The sequence below is a fragment of the Zonotrichia leucophrys genome, chromosome 2 (genome assembly GCF_028769735.1).
Source record: "Zonotrichia leucophrys gambelii isolate GWCS_2022_RI chromosome 2, RI_Zleu_2.0, whole genome shotgun sequence".
NCBI classification, from domain to species: Eukaryota; Metazoa; Chordata; class Aves; order Passeriformes; family Passerellidae; genus Zonotrichia; species Zonotrichia leucophrys.
Window position 1 is genome coordinate 46,079,530 of NC_088171.1, and position 15,251 is coordinate 46,094,780.

At 41.8% G+C, this 15,251-nt stretch overlaps 1 protein-coding gene across 3 annotated transcripts in view; it reads left to right on the forward strand.

Moving 5' to 3' along the window:
* Window positions 1-14,369, forward strand: part of ULK4 (unc-51 like kinase 4) — a 211,559-nt gene extending 197,190 nt beyond the window's left edge. For 2 of the 3 annotated variants that reach the window (XM_064704836.1, XM_064704838.1), the window contains exons 36-37: window positions 10,996-11,084; window positions 14,033-14,369. In XM_064704836.1, coding sequence (XP_064560906.1) covers window positions 10,996-11,084; window positions 14,033-14,117 — 174 coding nt within the window. In that variant the 3' untranslated portion in view covers window positions 14,118-14,369. Of the gene's footprint in view, window positions 1-4,821; window positions 4,921-10,995; window positions 11,085-14,032 lie in introns of those variants that run through there. The other variant, XM_064704840.1, reaches the window with a different exon arrangement.
* The last annotated feature ends 882 nt before the right edge of the window (window positions 14,370-15,251 follow it).

The following is a 15,251-nucleotide window of genomic DNA, read 5'->3' on the forward strand; positions in this document are numbered from 1 at the left end:
CAAGTATTATGCAGAATTGTCCTGCATCACCCTTCTTACACTGCCAGGGATGAGTTACCACCTACTTGAGTTTTACCCTTAAATAAAATGAGTGTTGCTCTTCTCTGACTTCTATAATTAACAGTAAAGCATTATGTTGCATTCATGCCAGTAGTTAGAGACATCATGCTGGACTCATGGCCTTTGCATCTTTTTCTTCTATTGTTGATAGAAAACTGCCAGGTTAAAGATTGTGATCCTAACATAATAGGAGCACTTCATGCATGTGTAGAAATGGCAGTTGATAAGAAAAGATGAAGGTGACTGCACAGCACTGTGCTGAAGGAAAAGGGTGATTTATCTTCTCTTTGCAAGTTTCTGCTGGAAATCATTTAACCTTGTCTTAAAGCCCATTTGTTTTTGCAGTCGCAGCAAAGAAACTCCACTGTGTTTATATTCATCTCCATTTTGAAATATAATTATAAAGGACAATAAGAGGGTATTATGTTGGAGATATCTTCAAGAATTTCTCTTATGCACAGTACCTAAATCTCAACAAATTGAGAAAAGCTTAAGAAAGCTCCCCCAGGAACCTTTTCCTGCCAGTCCTTGATGAAACTGACAGTCAGCCAAGAGTGCGTTGAGGCGGAGAAGAAAATTGATGTGAACTCATTAAATCAGTTGTTTCTCGATGTCACTAAAACAGCAGAGCTCATAAACAATGAAGTGTATGGAGTCCAAACACAACTTAATGAACAGGCAAGTGTTGACAAAACCCAAAACCCAAATGTACTGATGACTTGTGGTTATCTGCAGTGTGAGGTGCAGTGAGGGAGGGTGACCTCTGAAGTAGCTGTGAATGCTTACTCACAACTTGGCCTACAGAACCATTCATTCTGTGTTAAGTATTATTATGTTTATTTGGAATAAGTAGTGTAAGTCTGTAAGTATATGTGTGTCTGTGTTAAGTGCACATTTGGACTGGTACTTTGGTTGATAGTTGTTTTCACAACTGACATTTTTCGGTCAGTTTACAACAGGTGCTTTTTAATGACACTGATGGGGATGGGAAAATCAAAAATGGGATCTGTTTTAAATTTTGGAGAGCACCAAGAATGAGAAGTCTTTATTCCAATGATTGGCATATTGCAGACTCAACTCCCTGGAGGAAGCTGCTTACCCATTTGTTCAGAACATGTTCACTTTCTGAGATACCCCTGCAGCAATTATCACTGTGCTTATTTACTGGGAGCCCAGTATGGTTATGAATAGGTACAGGAGCTGTCTGAAAAGCAATACTGCCATGGTCAGCAATGAGAAATAGGATCTTTTCACACAGACAGTTGTTTGACTTTGGGTTGTGTGGTGAAACTGGCAGTTCTGAAACCTGCAACCTGTTTATTCAATTCAAAATTCGGGGCTAGTGTAATTCCCAATGACTATCACTGTTGTTTCATTATGGAGTCCTAATTCATTGTTTCTGTGGGCACAAAAGTATTTCTGGACTCATTTGGTGTTTCAGCGCACTGTAATTTTACATAGTGTATTACTGTTGAGATTGCCAAGCTGTGTCATCTGTTGGGCTCATCACTATTACTTCCTTTTGACCTCCTCTGTGTAATTACACGTGGATGACTGACTTGCTGCTGTAAAGATGCATAAGTGCAACTGGACTTGTTAAATGAAAAACAGACTAAAATTATTCTCTCCGAGGCCAGTGCGAGCCAACAAGGTAGCTGTTTGCTCTCTGCCAGGCAGCCAGAGCCATCTGTCACATGACAATAAGCAAGCACCAATTTCAGAAGTCCATTTGTTTTTGTGACAGTTTTTACAATTTTATGGAAATTGAACCATTATATAAGGCATAATTTTCCTCAGAAATTGGTGTTTTATAGACTTACATCCCTGTTCAGTCATTTAAATTCCTAGTTGCATTTTACATGAAGCATAAATACACTGATCCTTTTTTCCCCCAATAACAAAAATTTTCAGAGCATTTTTCTGGATTTTGGCAGGAGGAGGGGTGGTTTTGTTTTTATCCTGTATATGCAAGACTGTCCATGTTTGGTACTTAAGAAAAACCTCAAGGTGTCTGAGTTTTGTGTGTCCCTGGAAATCAAGTCTGATGGGGCTACAAAGGAACTAATGTTTGGTGCTTTAATATTTAGCTCAAAATCATAGTTCAGAATGAGTTTTCTAACATGATTTTGCTACTCTTTTTATTATTACAAAGGAGTTTTTTGTAATCTGTGTTAATTCTTAATTTAACTCATCCTATTCTTGCTTTTCTTGGAATAATAAATCTAACTTATCAAGCCAAGTTGTAGAGATGTGTAATTGTTGGAGTCTTGTGTTTAAGGCCAGATTATGACAAATGTGATCATGAGCTATCTAATTTAGTTTCATCCTCCATGGAAGTTGATCAATGCTATATAGAGGTTCTGCTCAGGGGCAGTTAGGGATTTCACATGCTAGATCAGACTTGAATTGCACAGACAACTTGGACAGTGCTGTTCACTTCACTCTGCCTTCATCAAGGCATAGTGGGCTTTTGTCTTTATGAGGAGCATTTTAAAGCAGGACAAGGAAAAAATGTCAGGCTGTAGGTATCATTTTTTGGAGGCTGTATACATTAAACTTCAAGTTCCTAACTGAGACTTCTTGGCTGTTCCTAGGGGTTTGCCCAGTTCACCTGAGCATCGCTGCATGGCTGTTCAAGGGTTTGTGTTCTTAGACACAACAGCATTTATTAAATTGGCAATTGCTTGGTTGCTTGCACACTTCTCCTGTATGGTAATTGCCATTTAAAGGTCAGCCCTTTCCAATATGTCACTGGTTCTCCTAATAGCAAGAAGATGAGTTATCAGTGGTAATGATTCTTACCCTTGCAAGAGTGTAAATGATTGTAATTATTTGAATTGTCAAGGCATGTGGAGTGGGCTGACCTTGGCTGGATGCCAGGTGCCCACCATGCTGCTTTATCACTCCCCAGCTGGAGAGGGGAGAGAAAATAAGATGGAAAACCAGTCATGGTTTGAGATAAGGCAGTTCAATGAAGCAAAAGTGAAGTTTGCATGCACATGAGTGTGTGAATGAAAGATCTCGATTTAGCTGTACTAGATGAACACGAAAAGAACATGTATGTGAAAGTAAAGAAGGTCATCCCTAACCCATGCAGCACATCAGTGAAAGTTTGATAGAACTCCAAAAAACTTCTGCAGTTAGACTATTTTGTGATTTTACAGGGAGACATAAGGGTTGACAGATGTTGAAATTTGAGGATCTTATTCACAGATTGAATTGTTAGGCCATAAAAGACAGTATCACTGGAAAAAGAGTTATGGGAATCAACATTTAAGAAGTATTGTAAGTTACTTGTCAGAAGCTATTTTAGGAGAAAATCTGATTAGAGAGAGACTATGAAGGATATTTCAACGTGAGAGATTCAGAGAATGATTAACTTGAGGGGAAATCTAGATGTGCAGTGAATCTGTGTGTTGTGTTAGTGTTTGTCCATAACTATTTTTAGTTTGCTTTGCTCCACAACAACCAGGAGCCTCTATAACAGCTCCTAAAAGAACAGAAATGTAGGATCTGAACTGTGGTATTAAAAAAATTCTTCCAGTGAAATTCTCTGTCTCTTTTATAAGGAAGAAGTTACAAGAGACTGCCAGGGTAAGGCATACCTGAGAGGTGGTGGTCTCACCTGTTCCAGCAAGGGGAGGACAGGGAGCTGATGGGAAGCTGCAGGAAGAGAGATCAAGGGCTTCCAAGTTTTGTGTAAGCTTAGTATGTGGCCCAATTTGGCTAAAGCTGATATTTGGGGCCAGCTGACATCATTGTTTGGACAGGGTGAAACTGATCTGAAGTACCTCAGGGAGTTGTTGGCATGCAGGTGACAGATGAACCTGTGTTTGCAGATGAGATCATCAGCAGCAGGATGGCAAGTGCTTATTTCCAATGCCATATAGATGCTGGGCTGGCTTCTGAGCATGCATAACTTATCAACTCTGCAGCCCTGTGTGGAAGTCTCCTGTAGCACCTTTGAGCCATGTTTTGCCAGACAGAACTGCAGTTTACTTTTCCTAATAAAGCTGTTGTGGTCAGCTGGTTGTATAATGGATGTAAAGAGGTTGCCCTATCCAGTTCTGTTAAGTCAAATATTTTAAACTTACTTATTAAAGAGGGCGGAACCTGCAATAATGGATATTTTCTGGATTATAGAGACATTTCTGAGAGCGAGCTGAATACAGCACTTGCAATAAAATCAAACCTTAAAAATCAAACAAGACAGAGAGTACCTTCTGTTCAATACTTACCCTGCAGTTTATGAATCTTCTCTTATGTTCAGACAATGCCCCTTAGAGTTGGTAATTTTAGAACAATCACAGAGCATGCCTCTCTGTGCAAAATGCATGTGCTGAAGGGCAGAGAATAGCCTCAAAGTGAATAGGTGTCAAGAAACATCCAAAATCAATTAACAGTTATCTATCGTGTGGGAGACATTCCTTGTCTGTCTGTGAATTGTCCTCGAGCCAGTGTTGCGCTCAGACTGCCGGGAAACTGGGACGGTTCCAAGTTACCCGCAGGAATGGCTTTGAACTCAGAATAAACCTCCACACACATATACAAATCAGAAGAAAACAAAACACCTCAAATGAAATCGTGGCCTTATCAAAATCAAAAGGCGTTTGTTGACTTCAGTGGAACAAGAATTTTATCCATAAAGAGGAAAAAAACATTCTTGAACTCTAAAATCGGAGCTAAGCTGTCTGATGTAGTGTGGGGTTGGGTGTTTTTTTTTGGTCACAGATACCTGCTTGTTTTCACATGTATTTGCAGGATCTGAAGGCCACAAAGTCTTTGTAATTGTGTGTCTGCAATCCCTGACTGCACTGTGCTTGCCAAAGCACACCTGGAACACTCATGCTTTTGTAAGTTTCATTTCTTGTTTTTATGGTCCAGCAGCACTGCTCAGGCCTGTTCAAGTGACTTGGCAATTAGTAACATAAATATAACTTGTCCGACTTGATTTTTCTTCCCACACGCACATTCTGTGTCTCTCTCCAGCTGGAACCATGTGTAGAGAGAGGAGTAGCAAGGAAGCAATGCAATGAAGGTTTTTATCCTTTTAGAATGAGCTCTCCTACACTATGGAGACCAAAAATAACTTGTGGCCATCCTAGTGAGTGTATGATATATATGTATAAGCACACAGCCTTTGGATATTCCTCTGCTACACCAGCACATCCTGACCAGAGTAACCATTAATTTTCATTAAACAACCTGTAAATTGGCTGCACTTAGTGCTATAGAGGGTCCTTTCCCACAGACCTGCTGGGAGCACGTGTAACTAATGTCAGATTAAACACCTCACAAAAGACCACTGCATATATCTGGGATTATTGTTGCTAGTTTTAGTTGTTTTGCTTTTGTATTTTAGGAAGTTGCTGCCGCAGATGTAAAATTGCTCTAATAGCTAGAGTGCTTCCCTGATAAATGGGAGTTCATGTTTAACTTCTCCTACCTGGAGAGCCATGTTGCCAATTGCCTCCCTGCCAAGTCCCCATGTTATTCACTCCCTGTGTGGGAGCCATCCAAACCTCCCTGCCTCTCCCCATTCAGTGGAAACCGTGCTGCAGCCACAAAATGTGACACTCACTTGCTTAGAAAAGGGGAGAGGACTACAGGAGAGCCCAGGACCCTGTAGCCTGCTGTGGGGGCACTGAGAAAAGGTATTGTGGTCTGTGCGGTCTGGACTGGGAGCTTTCACTGTCTGTGTTAGCAACCTGAGCCCCAGAGAGGAGAGTGAATTTGGGTAACTTCATTCTCAACACGAGGTTTCCATGCCCTTCAGAAGCAGCACTCCCTATGCACTGTGCAGGTGTCTGGGTCCCTGCCTGGGATTCCTCTTTGGGGGCTGATAATTAAATGTCATCATCACAGCCTCCACTTGATAGGCTCCAAATGCTTTATTGGGTCTGGCACTTCAGTACACAAAGGTAAGGCTATGTTACTTTGTAAGAGTGTGCAGGCCTCCAGAAGTGAGAGATCCACCTGATCTGTCATGGGAAATGATGAGTTCATTTATTATAATTCCTCAGGGCAGTGCCAGCTTAGTCTGTATGTTTGGAGAGCAATTTATAATTAAATAAATGCTTATATTTAATAAGTCCACAGCCAATGGATCTGTTGGTTTAGTTCACCTGCATGAGTCCCTGGTTGCAGTATTTGCTGGGTTATTGTGCTCCTCTGTTGAGAAGGAATGGCTGCATATTTCTGGCCACATCATCATGAGTTGTGAATAATAAACCAAGTGACATGATTTATTTGATTACTGCAGTGCTTGTGAATAGTTCAGCATTGACAGCCTGGGAGGAAAAGTAGCACTGAATGCCCTGGGATAGGCATAAGATGGGTCACAACACTAGAAGGTTTTCCCCTCCAGCCCAGGCATTGTGCCTCATTTCTGAAGTTACTATCCCATTGACTTATTTGCTGGGCTGTCACATCATCTATAGCAATGTTTTTAACACCACTATATTTCTTGACATTTGTTCCTTAAAAAATGGGAATAAGGTCACACTAAGCAGCTGTGAATAGCCATCAACTTTCAGTCACCAGCAGCCTGGATGACATTTGAAACAGTAGCTTTGGTTGGGGATGAAAGGCTCTGTGTCCTACTGACAGTGCCTTCAGCCAGTCAAAGATGGAAGTAGGAATGAGAAGTCTGAGATGCATATTTAAAATTGCAGGAACAGCACTTACTATGAAGACATTATTTCAAAGAGTGTCTAGAGGGCAATAGTAGTGTTCTCAATTCTTTATGTTTTTAGTTTGGAAACTTAATTTTTAGTATTATATTTCATGTCCTACATAGGGTCCGAGTTAGTCCATAGAAAAAATGTATTGCTGATTGTTTTTACTGCAGTATTAGCTGAAGGTACAAGTTCCATTCACAGAAAAGCTTCCATCCAGAGATAAATGATACTTGATTCACAGCATGTGTCAATATTCAGGCAATGCTGACATTGGACCTGTGAGTGGTAGTTCTGATAAACCAGCCCAAAGCAGCTTCTGCCTTACACATGTGGCTGCTCTCAGTCTGTACCAGTAAAGTTGAGTAAGAACTGAGTACCTGTAATTAGCATAATTATATTAAATTTTGATGAAAATGTAGGGAAGCATCGCTTTATGAGGTTAAAATATCTGTGTTTGGGAAAGAGAAAGAAACAGTTTGTGAGAAAGAGGTTTGTTTTTAGGTGTCTTGCTTGTATCTGGGTATACAGTCAAGGTAGTAGCTTCTTGAGCAAATGGTGAACATTCCAGGCAGTTGGTTCTTTAGGATGATACTTGAAGCTGAATGTTCTTCCAAGACCTTTCTTCAAGCAAGAAAAAGTCTCAAATATAAACCTTCTTATTTTTGCATTATTTCCCAGTTTACTTCATCAAGTTAATGGTTCACTTGAAACCTTACCAAAGAAGTTTCTTTCTCTTAAAAATGGTGAGAGTATAGTTTACTGCTGAAGTAATTTCTCTCCATTGTAAATTACAAAATGTGGCTTACAGCTAATCAGAGAAAGCAGTTCAGCATTATGAAACCAACCTTAACAGAAATAATTTGCCCTTAAGTTTCTATGCTTTCTTGAAATTTGAATTGCAAAAATCACTTCTTAAAGTAAGAATGCAAAACTCCTCCATTTATTTGTGAAGTAGATATTCCAATGGAAATGTTTTATATTATAACTTTTCCTGCACTCATCTTTAGCAGCACCATAATATCTGAATAGTTTTCTGGAATTTTTTGGAAATATCAGTCACTACATATCAACCATGATATTCCTTATGGCTCACCCTCGTTTAAAAGTATTGAGGAGAGGAGAGCTACTGAATGATTGTGGGCATAATAAAGAAAAGTAATTTTGAGATTCTTGTTAAATTGCAGTGAGTGTACAACTAAACTGAGATTTAATTAACATTTTTAATTAAAGGAATAACTATTGATTATGTCATTGAATCAGTGTTGCAGCCAGCCCTAACAAACAGCAATATTACAAGAGATCATTAAACTAGTCGTTAAAATTCCAAATGGATGAGAACTAGAACTGGTGTGGATAAAAGGTGCAGCAATGGTGGGTAGAAGAAAAAAATAACAAAGTGAAGAATACATTAATTTCTCAGATTTTGATGTATGGTCATAATTTAATATAACCTATGGAACAAAAGGAAGATGAAACTGGAACGGGTTTTAAATAGGAAACATGAATAAAGTTTCATCTTGAAAGTGAACAGTGATTCAGATATTATTTCTCACAAGCTCCTGTGAAGCAGGATGTAATCTGTTGCATGCAAGAGACCTTCAAATTGCTCAGGGAGCAATCAGATCTACTCATACTGAGATAAAGAGCAAATAACAGCCAGTGATCAGAGCATGGGAGTGCTGACAAAACCCATCGGCGGTTGTGGCTGAGCTGGCTCCTGGGTGCTGGCAGCTCACCCTGTATTCAACCCACAGTTTTCCTGCTAGCACAGAGTTGGTCCCCTCCCAGGCCCATGGAGTGGGTGCCTGGTGGTGGATAGGAAGCGTTTTTGTGGGCACTGGTGAGGAAGAGCTGGGGAAGCCCCAGCCACCCACGTAAATCTGTGCAGCCCTGTTTGGTCTGGGCGAGTTCTCTGTGGGCACTGCCCAGGATAGGTGGCACTGCCAACTGGACAGGTTGGTTCTTCTCCAGCACCCCTTGGCTTGGATGAAGCTGGTAGCTGGCACTTTCAAGAAAATGTGTTCTAAATTTGGGTTATACGTAATTTAAATGGACAGGAGGCAGCTCATGCTGATCCTTTCCCCTCATGCTTCCACTTTTACTGCTGAAAGGATCTAATTGAAGCATTTTGTTAGCCTGGGGAGTAGCCCCTGTGGATGGATACCATGGGAGCCCATTGCTTATGGCTGAAAGTTGCTCTGCACAGTGAAGTCTAACAGGGAGGTGATGAGATGATCTCATGGGTGTTTCTGTTTCAGTCTTTTACAATTTCTGTGTATATAAAGCCATTTTAATCCTTTCTATTAAAATGCGTTGTATGCACAGAAATGTGTTCTTAACAGTGACACAAGGCATGCTGCAGCATGGGCAGGCTTATAGTCAGACCCTGTGACTCAACTGGACTAAGTTATTGCTTGAAATAGATAATTTTAGAATTAAACCTCTTTCTTCTTTTATAGTTGAGCATATTTTGAATGTTCTCTGTATGACATTATTGGCTGTTTTGTGAAGAGACCGTGAAGGTTGCACAAATGTCAGCACCCGAAAGTTAAGATGTAGTAGAGTAAGAGATATCTGTAACCTTTATTTGACCTGATAGTTTCACGGAGCAAGACTCAGTCCTAGTGACCTTCCCTCCCTGTGACCTCTTGGCTTTTTGAAGTGTGCAGGATAAACAAGCGGCATGAATGTGGAAAGCGCAAGGAATGTGGCAGTAGCTGAGGAGTTGCAGGGAAGTGTTTGGTTGCGGCATAACCATTCTTTAGGAACAGAAAGCAATGTCTTGTGGTGAAAGTACTTTTCTCTTTGTGTTACTCCTATTATACGTGGTGGTGTTCTTACATTCAGAACCCAGATTCCAAAACATTTTCTGTGTCTAGCAGGTAACATATAGAGAAGACTGGATTTCTGAAATACAAACTGAGAGAATCAGATATAAACCTCAAGAGGGTGAAAAGGTTTAACCACCTTTTGGTAATCAGATTTTACCAATGATTTGTGCTTAAGTAATGGCATCACTGGTTTTTTTCCAACACACAGGATATGTTTTGGTTTATTTCAGGCAGGTGCCTGTTCCCTGTAAGTGCTAAACTACAGGATGTTACAATTATAGATGTAGTGACACTGTTGCTGCAGAATCACTGCTGATAAATTATGGTGGGATGGCAGCTGTAAATACAGCTTCTGTTGTGATTTAAGAGGGAGATGTGAAGGCATGCTGCCCAGATGCTGGATCAATGGTAAATAGGGCCAGCCACAGCATGCTAAAGCTTACAAGTCCTTGCCAGATTTTGGGATTAGAAGTCATCATTTCTAGCGTTAACTCCTCCAGTATCAAAATAATCAGCTGGTTTGGTCCTCCCCTTTTCCTTTCTCTTCAGCAAAGATTTATTTACCTTTGCAAGCAGGAACTGAGATGCAAACTAGGTTTTTTTTAGTAATTTATTTGAGATACAGGAGCTTTTCAGCAAGCTGCCAAGTATTCAGTGTCTGTTCAAGCTACAGTGCATGAGGCTTCATGTTGTGTTCCCTGTGACCTTCCTGTTCACCTGCTTAACCACCAGGAAATGTGTGGCTGTTTGGAGCTCTGTAGTTGTGCTACTTAAGGATGGAGAAACAATAAACCAGTTTTTGTGGATTCATGTAATAAACCACACCAGCAGCAAAATCAGCTATAATCAGGATTCATTTGACACAAAAGGGAAAATAGCTTTGGTCACTCCATCCCCTGCTCTGTAGGTGACAGTCCTGTGCAGGTAACACTCCTAATGACTGATGAGGGGCAAGAAAAATTTCCATATGCAGTTGCCAGCTTTGCAGATTTTAACCTGGTTTCTCTCAGAGAAACCCCACACGTCCTGATCTGAAGGCTGGTAGAAGCTTGCTTACTTTTTCCCTGAAGTGAGAAATGAAAATAACTGTTTCCCCAAGATATCCCTGGGATTCAGACTAAATGGGGCTTGTATTTGCATTGATACTAAGGGTGAAATCAGGATTGTCAGACTGCGATATGTGAATTTGCACACATACAGGGACTCAGAACGTGACTGAATATTGTTAACTAAACCAAGATATTTTAGATGGTCTCTGCCAAAAATTCAGTAAAAGGGACTTTCTCATCAGTCTCTTCAATGTCACATTCCATTTACAATTGTAATAAATGCTGTAACTTGTTTCCTTCTCTTTTATCCCACAAAAATGACAGAGAAGAATCTTTTGCTAAGCCTTTGGTAAAGGTCCTTTCTTTTTGTTCCAGATAACTTCAAACAAGAAGCACTTGGAGAGCCTGAAGAATGATGGCGATGCTCTTATCCAGGCTCTGGAGAGCTTGGGCCAAACTCCCAGGTGAGTTCCCTCAGGCTTTCAGGAATTTCCAGGGCTGAGAGTGCTTGCCTCCTCTTTTGTCTGCAACGGTCTTCTGTAATTCTGTGCAGTAAGAGATTCTCAGGTTTCTGTCCCTGGGCCCCCTCTCTGCACTGCTCTCCTCCAAAGTCCTTTCTGTCAGAGCCTGCGGCATGCTTTGATCCCCAGCTGCTGCACAGTCCAGCTCTGTGTGTGAGTCGATTCTGTGGATTCTTTTTTTCTTAATTTATTATTTTATTCCAAACCTTGGTCCCTCTGTCAGGGGTTCTTGGCAGAGTGGGCTGCATGCACAATGCAACATTTGTGCCCCGTGTTAAGGTGGCTGTGGTTGATGCATTTGAAATCTGATTCCTTTCAAATGTTCAGCTGAAGAACAGAACTGCTTTTGTTTAATACCTGTAGCTTCTGCAGAAGGCACAAGACTTAGGGGAATGCCATGGCCTTCTCTGCAAGAACAGAGGTGCTAGTCCCAACAAATGGGCCAAAGCTTAGCTCATGTCCCATAGACTTTCCCTTATCTAATCCCCTTTGGACATTCAATGAATGAATGAATGAATGGCTGTTCTCTGCCTCTGAAACAAATTTTGTGCGTCTGCTGTGGGCTGTTGGGCTTTCACTTCTGGATGAACTAAAATTCATAGAGAAATTGTATTTCCAAGGTCAGTTTTTGAAACACTAAGATAATCTTTGCAGTGCTCTTTGCCTCCCAGATGCAGGCTTTTGGGAAAATTGGCTTCTCAGCATTATGGCAGAGTACCATGTTTTGGAAGGAAGGGGGGATGTGAGCAGACATGGAGAGGAAATGTTGAGATGTGGCAAGTGCAAGGAGATGCACCCTGAGGACCAGCCGAACCTGTAGAGAGCAGTCAGCATCCCTCTTGCACACTCAGCTGCTGACTCACAGGGTTTTGTATGACACATTAAATTATCTCACTAAAATAAAATGTCAGCTCTCCCCAAGGGAGGCACAGGCACCACCACTGAAAATGAGAGTGGGGGAAGACAGGGTTTTTTCTTCTGTTGGAAACAACTTTCTCTCTGTTTGTAGCATTTCAGCATTAGATGCACCAGACAGCCCAGTCATTTTCTTTGAGTTCTGCTTTTCTGGCTTCCTCAGTAGTCTGTTGCAGTCTGTATGTTTCTGTATGCAGAAAAACACATGGTACAGAGCCCCAATCCAGAGCACTCACCCTAATTTAACACAAAATGCTCAGTAGATCAAATTCCAGCTGATGCCGTTGAGGACTGTTATGATACAGTAAGGTGAGCCAGGTCCCTCTGCTGTGCCAAGCTCCTGCACTGTAACAGCAACAAGAGAGCCCCTGAGAACTCCTGGATTTTCATTTCCCCTCCTCCTCTTCTTCAGGGAACACATGTCCCTATCCATTTGCCTCCAGAGGAGACTGAGAGGGACTGAGCCTGGTTCTTGGGGCTATGATGGGCTCAGACATGCATAAATTGGCAACAGGCAGGCAGAGGAAGCCTGGAGTTAGGAAGCTTTGTCAGACTTAGCTGAATGGACATTTATTTATGGAAGGTATAGATATTCTACCTTCTCCTCACATTTCCTTATGTGGCATTTTTCCCAAAATATTCCTTGTGACCTGATAAACTCGGTCTCCTCACCTGTGCTTTGAACCTGGTTAAGGAGCCTCTCTGTATCTCCTGCAGAACTGGAAATATTTTAGAGGCAGCTACAGCTGAGGTCCTGGATCTGAGACATCCTCGGGATAGTCTAAACTCCCAGGCCCTTCCACGCACATATTGCCACTGGTTTGAATTGAGGAGTATTTTTGCTTTGCTCATTTCTTACAGACAGGTTTCTAATTTCTCCCTCTCCCTGTGTGTCAGAAGGGAAGTGTGTCCAGCCAAGCAGTTGAGTGCTAAGAGAAGGGTGCTGGTTGGATTGAAAGCTGCTTTCAGAGCTCCCCTGCCACCCTGTAGCAGCTATGGATTGCCAAACTCTGTCTCAGTGATGCTTCCTGAGCTCGTGGGAACAGGCAGTTTTAACAATGACATGACCAACCCATTTTGCTTAGTAATGACCTGGAATCTAATCCATGCTTTAAAATGAGGGATCATGGACATTTATTTTTCAGTAAAGGAAGTTGATAAGATGAATTTGTTTCAGATAACTGATTTAAACTGCTGCATATTACAGCATTGGCTTATGTAATGTGAACTGATCATTTGGATTTTCTGGTTAGCTCTGTGTTCCCAAAGTGTGGAGTACCAGTAGATATTGTCATTAGCAGCAATAAAGGAAGTTGCAGATTGATCTGCTGATGTGCTTTTTAAGCTAGAGATGAGGGATGGGAGTCCATAAAAACCTTAAAAAAACCTAAAAAGGCAGGATTCTGTGGACTAGGAGTAATGTGTTAGAGCCTCTGTTCCAATGCTAGGAAAGAAACATGTTTCCAGAAGAAAAAATTAGGCAAAATATATATACTAAAACCTCAGGTGAGGAAGCAAAGGGCCCCAGTGCAGGGCTGTGGTTGGAGGGGCTGTGGTTGGTGGCTCCTCCTTGCAGGAGGTGGGCAACACCTGGAATGGAAGTGCCTGCCTGTGCAGAGCAGCACTGCAGGCAGAGGGCTCTGCGTGTGTGTGAAAATACATCTTTCTGCCAAACTGGATTTGTGCATGTGAGGAGTCATGGGGTGTGTGATAAATTCTGTCTGCCTTTTTTCGCAGAGGAGGTTGAGTGAGGTAGAAGTTACTGGGAGTTGGAGCTGAGATTCATTTCTACTCAAGATGTGCTGCAGGGCAGAATCACTGGTTAAATGTTACTGCTTAAGAGAAAAGCAGGTGGAGAGTGCAGTTTATGGCTACTCAGAATTTTCTAGCATAGGTAAAGGCAAATGTGGAATTTGAAGAAAACATTTTTTTTCTCCCGAGGACATCTAATGAATGTTACTGTTTTTAATTTCTAGCTCTGACGTTGACAGTGCTGTTGCTTCCTTGGCATTTGACATTCTGAGAGCGGTGGGACATGAAAATATCAAGACTCCCAAGTGAACAATTTTTGACCATCCTTCTGAAATGTGCCAGTTGTGTACCTTGCTCAGCACCTTGGTCCTGCAGGAACACCTTCAGATGTGCTGAGCATTTAGCAATCTGAGCTGCAGCATTTGCAGAATTCGAGCTGGCTCAGGAAGGGAGGGAAGCTGGTTCGGGTGGGGAAGGGGTAGTTTGTTTTTTAAATCCTTGTAAGGATGAATTCTTGGTTACTACTTTGCTTTGCTGGCATTACATGATGTAGCTCAAGTATTTGATAGTTTGAAAGTGTAAATTAAATGAATAGTAGAGTTACTTCACAATATGAAGCGTTTCACTATTTCAAGCTAGTTAGAAATGCTAATTTATCTTTTGGACCAGGTGACTGCCTTGGCTGTTCATCTTAAGGGGTCACCTCATGCTTGTGACTGGCACTAGAAAATACCTTTTTATCAAGACAGACAATATTGTTCGTCTCAAGCAACCAGTACCAACCACTGTGATCACACAGAGCCTGTGTGTAGGGCATGTAAGGATAGATGTTAGCCAGGTTTCTACTCACAGCCTTGTACTCGCTAGCCCCTCCTTTGTCTAGCACTGCTCAGCTTAAGCTACAAGGGTGGAGTGTTGTTCTCAGCTGCCAACGCTCCTGGCTGCAGTTGAGAACAGGTGTGGTGATGACCCTGGCTGTCAAACCCCCAGTAAAAGCTGGTACCCTAGAAAAGGTCCTCAGTGTGTGTAGAGTTAAATTCTTCTCCACATGTGCTGTGGCTGATGTCTGTCAGTTTGTCAGTGCACCCACCAAGCACAGGTGCCTGTGACAGCTGCTGCTACACCCCTGCTCTGACAGCCCCGTTACCCAGAGTTATGTGGATGCAAGCAAACAGCCCCATGCAAACAGATTTCACCTTCTGTCTTACAGGAATTGTTTTCTTACACTGCTTCAAATACTGCCATCTTTCAGCTGGAGTTACTAGAAAAAGGGAAGAGTGAAGTGCTGGCTATTATTTGGGGTAGTGTTTTACAGTAAGAGTCAAAGGAACAAAGCTGAATTCCTTGTGTGAGCCCTCTCCCTCTGCAGCAGAAGGGGAAGAAGGCTGGTGTGGCTCCCTTCAGCTCTCAGCATCTTGAGCCAGGAGCCTCTGCAGCAAAGCC